Source organism: Dysidea avara, chromosome 6, assembly GCF_963678975.1.
Source record: "Dysidea avara chromosome 6, odDysAvar1.4, whole genome shotgun sequence".
Taxonomy (NCBI): Eukaryota; Metazoa; Porifera; class Demospongiae; order Dictyoceratida; family Dysideidae; genus Dysidea; species Dysidea avara.
In genome coordinates, this window is record NC_089277.1 from 13,178,998 (window position 1) to 13,187,765 (window position 8,768).

The 8,768-nt window shown below is 38.7% G+C and overlaps 1 protein-coding gene across 2 annotated transcripts; it reads right to left on the bottom strand.

The window, feature by feature from the left end:
* Window positions 1–814: 814 nt before the first annotated feature.
* On the bottom strand, window positions 815–8,610 carry LOC136258006 (E3 ubiquitin-protein ligase TRIM71-like). 2 transcript variants are annotated; one of them, XM_066051304.1, is made up of 2 exons: window positions 8,394–8,610; window positions 815–3,186 (listed from the first exon to the last, which is right to left on the bottom strand). In XM_066051304.1, exon 2 carries the CDS (start codon window positions 3,178–3,180, stop codon window positions 1,312–1,314), a length of 1,869 nt encoding a protein of 622 aa, XP_065907376.1. In that variant the 5' UTR covers window positions 3,181–3,186; window positions 8,394–8,610; the 3' UTR covers window positions 815–1,311. The 2 variants fall into 2 exon arrangements, with proteins under 2 accessions (XP_065907376.1, XP_065907377.1); XM_066051305.1 differs by lacking the exon at window positions 8,394–8,610 and adding an exon at window positions 6,649–6,834.
* Window positions 8,611–8,768: the final 158 nt, after the last annotated feature.

The window sequence follows — 8,768 nt, forward strand, 5'->3', positions numbered from 1 at the left end:
GGGGGCAAACTTAAAGCTGTCTTGCGCAATAGTCATCATGTGAACTCCTGCAAGGTTTCCAGAAACTGGTCAATCACGATCGAGATAATCTAATACAGCAGTCACTCCAATAGAGCAGTCATCCTAATACAATAGTCAAGCATGTATTAAAATAGATAGCAATTTATTGACAGCTAAATCCACCAAAAATGCCCCAAAATTCAATCTCCTGATACCTAAATTTCAAAATTTTCCTAGGGGGGGGCATGCCCCCAGACCCCTCTAGCGTTAGCATGCTTCGCACACTTACTACTACCAACATAAATTTTGGGCACCCCCAACTCTAGCACCCATCCGCCTCCTATGTATAGTATCAAGAGTACATAATAAAAATAGGGAGGGAGAGTGTCTAACTGCCAATGCAGCCTGTACATAATCACTGCGTATTATTGAATAGCCAATGATCTTTGAACAAATTAACACTTTTACCGATGATAGAGATATGTTGATAGGTGTTGAGTGCTGTTGAATAAGGTAAAGCTTTTGTTCTACCAATGTACTGATGCTTTATACTACGCAGTTATTTTGGCTGATCCTAGTTAGACACTCTCCCTCCCTATCTTTATGTACTCTTGGTAGTATTGGAACACTATTTTTGCTGTGTACAAATTTGTTTCTTATTATCTTTACACACACACACACACACACACACACACACACACACACACACACACACACACACACACACACACACACACACACACATACACACACACACAAGACAAATGCAAATGATCCAGCACTAAGCAACATTACACTGCAGACGGTTGAAATTCTGAATAAAATAAATGGTCAAGCAATACATAAATTATAGCAGCAATTACGTAGGACTACTGTTATAGTTTTAAAAGTGTCTATTACAGTAGTTATATAAAACGTGTATATATATATACAAAATTAATACTATCATAGCAGCTAAATATTATAGTTTGCAAAAGTAATTAAAGTTATATGTTCAATAGTTTGTGAATGCCTAAATCCTTTTGTTATAGCAGTCACTAACATACAAGCTACCATTGGGACTGAGAGCTATGCCATGAGGACTGTTAAACTGTCCCTTAGCAGATCCATTAGAACCAAAGCAATACATCAATTTACCAGAATAGTCAGACAGACACACGATGATTGTAGTCAGTAACTAGAATAAAGCCATGTGCATCAGAAGAAAGACTATATGGATAATTCAATTGACCCCTATTTGATCCTCGTGTACCAAATTTGCCTACATACTGACCATCAAGATCAAAAACAACAATGCGGTGGTGGTAATAGTCAGCATTTAAGCAACTGATTATTGACACTAACTGCTACATCATAAGAACCGCCTATCCTATCAGAACCAAAAGTCATGCAAAAGTCACCATTGTACTGGAACACTGATATACGATGGTCACTATACTCAGCAACATATACCCTACCACTATGTGTTGTGATACCATATGGAGACTTCAGTTGACTATCACCTGAACCACAACCTCCAAACTGCAGCAAATATTTGCCATAGGCATCAAACTTCTGTACCCTGTGGTTACCAGTATCAACCACATACAAGTGATTGTCATTGTCAAATGCAATACCTCGTGGACCTCTAAATTGTCCATTAATACTACCATGGTTTCCAAACTCCCTAACCATCTGATCCTGACCATCAAATACGTATACACAATGGTTAGAGCGGTCAGTTGCTGCCCACACTTCATCCCTACTAAATGCGATACCAAAAGGTTGACCCATGCTACCATTATTATCCACTATCCTGTTAGGAAAGCTAAGTGCCTGGTAATCCCTAACCACAATGGTGTAAGGGCTTCCATTAATTTCCTGACCATTAACGGATACAGATAGCTTTGCCTCTCCAATTACAAATGAAGCCACATAACTACCATCATTGTTATCCCTCACCTCCCCAACAGTCACATTGCCTGTAAATGATTTTAATCGGACAAATACCTTGTGACCTCCTGTGGAACAATGATCTCCATTGCTATCCTTGGTGATGATGGTGACTTCTACCTTTTTACTTACAATGATGGATTGTGGAAGATTAGTTATTTCAGAATCATGACACTCTGCATAGGTAATGAAGGAACCAAACTGTGGAATAGGATCTGCATTGTGTATGAACTCCATTGTGGCTGATTGCACAGGAGATTTATTTAGTTTCTTGTACCTTTCAGTTAGTTTCTGCATGTCATCAATCACTTGTTTCTTTGCGGACAATATTTCTAAGTCGGAACCCTTCTCTAAAGCATCATTTAATTCATTCATGCTGACAAATTTGTCTTTTGTTGAATCCACTTCATCAAGTTGTATTGTAAGTGCCTTCTCTTTCTGTGACACTGTGTCACATACTTGTCTCTTGACTTGATCTTTCTGCTTCATCAGCTTTTCAACCAGTTCATCGTAATGTCGATCAACTTGCTTGTTCACTTCATCACCTTGTTCTCTTATCATCTTCATCATCTTGTTGATGTTATCATGTACACCAGACAGACCTTGGACCATTCCTTCTATTGGAGTGGTGATCTCCTTTAACTGAGACCGGTGCTTATCAGCTATCTTCTTTACAGTATCATGATTGTGACCACTGTGGTCTTTCATTGTACAATATACACACACCAGCTCATCACATGTCTCACAGTAGTGCTTCAGTTCATAATCATGTTCCTTACAAAGTGGGATCTTCACCTTAGCTTGAATTGCTGGTGTGTCTTTCTTTGATCTCAGTTCAGCTAATGGTAGAACACCATGATCATGGCAATCCACTTGGCGATTATGACTGTCATTACAATCATGGCACAAAAATGAATTACAGTCAGGGCAAAATGATACAACAGGATGATCCTTATCACATATATCACACTTGACAATTTCTTCTCCGGCCTCGTTTTTCTTCAAAATCAAATCATCGACTAGCCGGGTGATTAAGAAATTGGTTGAAAATTTCCTCACTCCTCCTGGAGGAACCTTGGCTCCATTTCTGCACTCAGGACAGATGATCTTAGATTGTACCTGTATCTTCTCCAGACATCCTTCACAGTAGGAATGATAACAAGGCAGATACTTGGGGTTCTTGAACAATTGATAACATACTGGACATGTTAAATTATTTTGAGCTTTCTTCACTTCTGCTGCTGACATTGCTCACTAAGGTAGAGAAAAACAGCAATCATTGAAGATAAAAGTATAGTACACATCATATAGGGTGTATATAGTAGGGATACCTTCAGACAAAATTGTACCCTTCAAAATTCTGCATATTTGTCACCAACCCACATGGAAAAGTTTCATGAAGTTTGCTTGGACAGGATGGGAAACAGGAAATTAAGTTGAATATCCTATAGTTTTGCCCCTATACCCAAATTCGACAATCGATTTGCACGTCAGAATCACTATGGGCCTCCACGTGGCTTAAGATTGCTGAGACACACACAACTATATATGCTGCACATAGATTGGAAATTACTCCATAAATTGAACAAAATGGTGAAACATTCCTTGTAATAAAGTATATGGGAAAAACTTATTTCATGGTGAAACTAGCCATTTATGCAGAGGAAGACAATGTTTATGCGAAAACTGATTCTAGTACTTATTCTTCCAGTGAATAGTGATAGAGTCCCCACTTGAGTTTCTGTGAGTGCAGTAGTTTCACTGCCAGGTGTAAGTTGTCTGAACATTTCACACCACAGTGAAGCTTCACATGATGCCAACTCACTACATTGTGTTGCTAAAGAAACATAACAGATACTGCTTTCTTTCACATGCGCCAAGTGTGTGTAAGTACATGCTCCCACTGCCATGATTTACCTACATAAACATTCCGTTACATTCGCGCTTCATCCACTCGATAATTCAGCTTTAACTTCTCCTACATCAGGTTTTAGTACCTAAAGAAATAAAATACAGTTATGTTATTTAAATTGAGGGGCTGTCCTTTCTTTCGCCATCACCTAGTCAGAGATTACTCTACACAAACATACCAGAGCAACACATAGAAGTAACCGTAACCTATGAAGAAGAAACCAACTAGAAGTAACCGTCACCTATGCAATGCTCAACAACAAAACAACTTTAGTGATGATAACAAGACACTACTACTTGATGAAAAGGCCTTATAAGTTTCAAAAATGTTCTGAAATCATGAGAGAATTGTGGTATTCTACTCTAGTCTCAGGAACTAGTCTCCACTACCAATTCCTTAAAACACTGTGACATAATATTACAAGGACTGTACACTATTCGTAATACATCTTGTGTGTTTACAATCCATGTGCAACATTGTAATATATTGTCCATGCACATGACCTCCTGGAGACACACCATACAAAAAAATCCAAGAAAAACAAATATTCACATTTGTTTTGTAGATTCTAATTGCAGCATTTGCTGTCATGTCAATAATTACATAATATGTGACCTAATTAGGGAAAACTGTCAATCTACGCACATTAATACACAGCACAACGAAATGCTTGCGAGTCAAGTCCCTTTTGAGTAGAAATCTTTGTCAAAATGGCTGTCATGGTTTGGAAGTGCTACAGTAAATTTCCCTCAAAATTTCCCAGTGTAAATTGTAAGATATGCGATTTGAAACATTTCAATCTCAGCATAGCTTAGGAAGGTCAAAAGCTACAAATTTGAAATTTTCGCTGTGAATACGGCCAACCAGTGTTTATTTGGCCGAGTGGGTCATATGGTATCCCCAGCCTTAATATTAGCTTTGCTGCACTCTATTTTTTTCGTTGTTGTAGCGCCAGGACTGAAGCGCTTCTGAAATCCAGCTCTGAAATAATTCTGTGGCATGTAAATACACTGCTGAAAGAAAGGGTTGATACGGAAAATGAATGCCTTGGTATGGTTTCATTAGATGAAGAAGTGATTGAAGATGAAAGAAAAGACAAGGCGGAACCTCAAAAGGCACATCCCACTGGTTTGTTATTGTGGCATAAAATGGTGGCTGTGCACTGCTTTGTTTGGCCTCTAGCCTTGCGACTGTGGTCAGTCAGGCAGTCAGACTAAAATTTGAGGTTTGGTGATTTTTAAAAATTCTATATCTGGCCACCTGTAAGTGTTTTGTTGCTGTATTACATATTATATGAACTAGTACTATTCTGTAAAGGTGATTTTCATCATGCAAGATGTCTCTAGGTTGATTTTCAAAGGCAGAATTTTGGGCGGCACGCGAAATTTACAAGGAGATCCCTACTTAAACGGTACGTCTGATTATATTTGTGTTTTATAAAAAAATATTGGGCTCTGTGCCACTGAAAATTAAAGAAATGTATCTAGAAAATATATAGGCAGCTCTAGTCTGGTGTTTCAGTTGGTCGCCATATGCATTAGTCTTGTGTAGCCAGACCACTACTTTTCTTTTGTGTGGGGTCGGGAAAAGTACACCTGCATTAGGAATTCTGTGTAACTTTCACTGCAGTAAGGGTGATGATTGTTGATTGCTGCTGATTGGTGAAGCCCTAAACTTCTAAGGTGGCCTGTTAAAAAGCCTCACACCTGCTATCCATCATTGTACAAGAGGTCTTAGAAGTTTAGGGCTTTGCCAATCAGCAGCAATCAACAATCACACTGACTGCAGTGGAATGTTACACAGAATTCTTAATGCAGGTGTACCAGACCCTACTTTTCCCAACCCCACACAAAAGAAAAGCGAGAAGAAAAGTAGTGGTCTGGATATGCAAGACTACATATGCATGTCTATCCACTTGTGAAAAGCAGCCTGAGCAAATCAGAGACATGGCTGTGGTGCAAATGTGTAGAGTATTGGTGAAGCTATTCACTCATAATGAAAAGTGAACTTTACTGGTATTTGCGTAGTTTGGTTGCATAAATAGACACAATCCAAAACTACGTAATCGTCATAGCAACAGTTACCCGCCATTTTGAGCTCGAATTAGGGGTACTGTCGAACAATAATTAGTTAGGGGCAGGTGGTTATCAGGGTTGAACAAGGCGCGAAGCATCGACAGCCCAAATCTCGGCCCAAATTGCCTTATTGGCCCACTGCGAAGCAAATAGATAGTATCCATTACCGCGGTAAATTATTAGTGATACTAATCGTAATAGCGGCTGATCATCCAGGCGCTCCTTGTACAGGTAAACAAAGGAATTAGTGTCGTCAGCCCTTCGCGCCTTGTTCATCACCTGATAATCACCTGCCTTTAGCCAGAACAAGGAATTTACTGCATTGAAAGCTTCCATGGACTATTGTTTGACAATACCACTTAGTTCGAGCTTTCTTCATTGCTGAATTTCAACGCAGTGCAGTCAGTGATTATTGAAATTGGCCCCATACAAAATGGCGTCCTAAAGTGGGCGTGGTTTTGGATAGTGTCTATGTATTATTTGTCACTATCAATTACTGAATATTAACTTCGCCGTACCTGCAAGGTTACGCAAACGACCAACACTTGGTGATCTCGCACACAGCCTCGGCACACAGCTCAGGACTCCTAAGGCTGCTTTAGGAGTCCGACTCCTAAGCCATAATGAGTATTTCTCCATTTTAAGGCACATTTGACAATATGAGTATTTCTCATTTTAACGTACGATACTAGGTTGCTGGTGACAGCCACATTCAGTACCTGTACCAACCTTACGAAAAACTGGTGCGTCCAATCAGATTGCTTAGTGACCAATTAACAACATTCTATGACGTTATTCCCGATTTGGCCACTGATTATGGTCAGCTTCTTATGTCTTTTCCACAACCAGCACAAATGTAAGGGTTTGTAGAGGAAATAGACGTCATTTAATATATAAGTGCAAGTACAGTAGCTGTCGCACTCTGTTACCGGAAATTGTCCCAAGTGTTTCGCGCGTATTTTCAAATTAATTGCATTCCATCTGCACAGGTACTGAATGCGGCTGTCACCAGACTAGAGTAGAACTCCAGAGAAAGTTGTAATTGTTTGGGATTAATCAGTTTTGCTGTCTGCTCTTCCCCCCAAATAATTATGGAAGTTGCCCATGCTAAGTATATACTTAGGTGTAGCTAACAGTTTAATAGTTACAATCTTACTTGGTCTGATCATATAAAGCAAATTACCAACAAGGTTAACAGAATCAAAGGATTTCTGCAACGAAATTTGCACAACTGCCCACTTGAAAATAAAAGTAATTGCTACATGTGCTACAAAGCGATGGTAAAGCCTATAATTATTAGATTACATGATGCAGCCATTATTTGGTCACCACACACACACAAAAGGATATCCGAAGAAGTCAGAGGCAAGCAGCAAGGAATAACTTCTCCCCTTATGCCAGTGTTATACAAATGCTAACAAACCTTAAGTGGCCAACCCTTGCTGAATGTAGAGAAGAACAGAAAGCTGCATGTTATGATGTTTAAGATCACTAATCACCTTATTGACATCTCAACAAATTCTTACCTAACACCTGTACCAATGTTACATGATGTTTATGTGGTGCAGCCATAGAAGAGTCTGGGTAGTTACTGTATTATTACATTATTACTGTGCAGACCTCTGAAAAGAGTATGATGCACACATCACAAACAAACAAATTACAAATAGCTTAATCAATATTAATAATTGTTGCTAGACCAACTAGAATTGATCAATGTCGTTAGAGTCAATCATGTGCTGGGGTAGAGATTCTAGAGAATTCCAGAGTTTGATAGCAGAGGGAAAGAAGGAATATAGATAAGAATCAATTCTTGTCATGGTTGTCTCTTGCTATGGCCTCTTGTATAGCTAGAAACAAGTCACCCTGCATGTAGAGAGATCAGCTAGAAGAAGTTACCTTGTAGAGTTCAGCTACAAAGAAACCACCATGTAGATAGTTTAGCTGCAAACAAATCACCCTGTAGAGAGTTCAGCTAGCACCCTGTAGAGAGATCAGCTAGAAGAAGTTACCTTGTAGAGTTCAGCTACAAAGAAACCACCCTGTAGAGAGTTCAGCTACATTTCAAGTTACCCAGCAGAGAGATCTGTACGAAATAATTTGCATGTAATAAATATATTTAATGTATAATATTACTGATAAAAATCAAAAATAGTTCAAGAACATCATAGAGCAATATTTTCTGGTAACATAGCCTAACATATAATAATTATATAGCATATTTGCAAAATTTCATCATCTCAGTTTCAGTCAGAAAATCACAAGGGGGACTCCAGCCCCCCGAGTTGCTACGCCTTTGCCAGAGCCCTTTTTGCTACAGTATCTTTGTACACAAAGACTACACTACATAAATTGCTAAGCATTAAATATAATGAGCTTCTGGGGGGGACTGTGAATGTGCGGGCAAGGTAACTTTACAGGTAACTTTAACAATATTGTATAATGTCACCACTGTATTACAACTAACAAAATACCTTCAAGATTTTACTGAATTTTTTCACCAAGTGACACTGGGTCATTGCCACCCTCCCCAGAATTGCAGGTGTACCACTGTTCCAGACATCCAGCCATATATATATATATACTGTATATATATTATACTTGACTGTTACTCCAACATTGCTAACTGTAATTCTGCTTCATCATGATGAATATTTAACCTTAATAACATGATAATAAACACATACAATACAGTAACATTCCATATATTCAAGTTGACAACCACCTCAAATTTCATACAACAGAAGTCCCTAGTGGCATGATTAAATGCTCTATATATCGGCAAACAGCTACATCAAATTTCACTAATTCACCACATTAATCATGTATATCGTACTGTAAATACAATT

Coding starts and splice junctions, on each gene's coding strand:
- LOC136258006 (XM_066051304.1), bottom strand. CDS start 3,180: ATGTCAGCAGCAGAAGTGAAGAAAGCTCAAAATAATTTAACATGTCCA.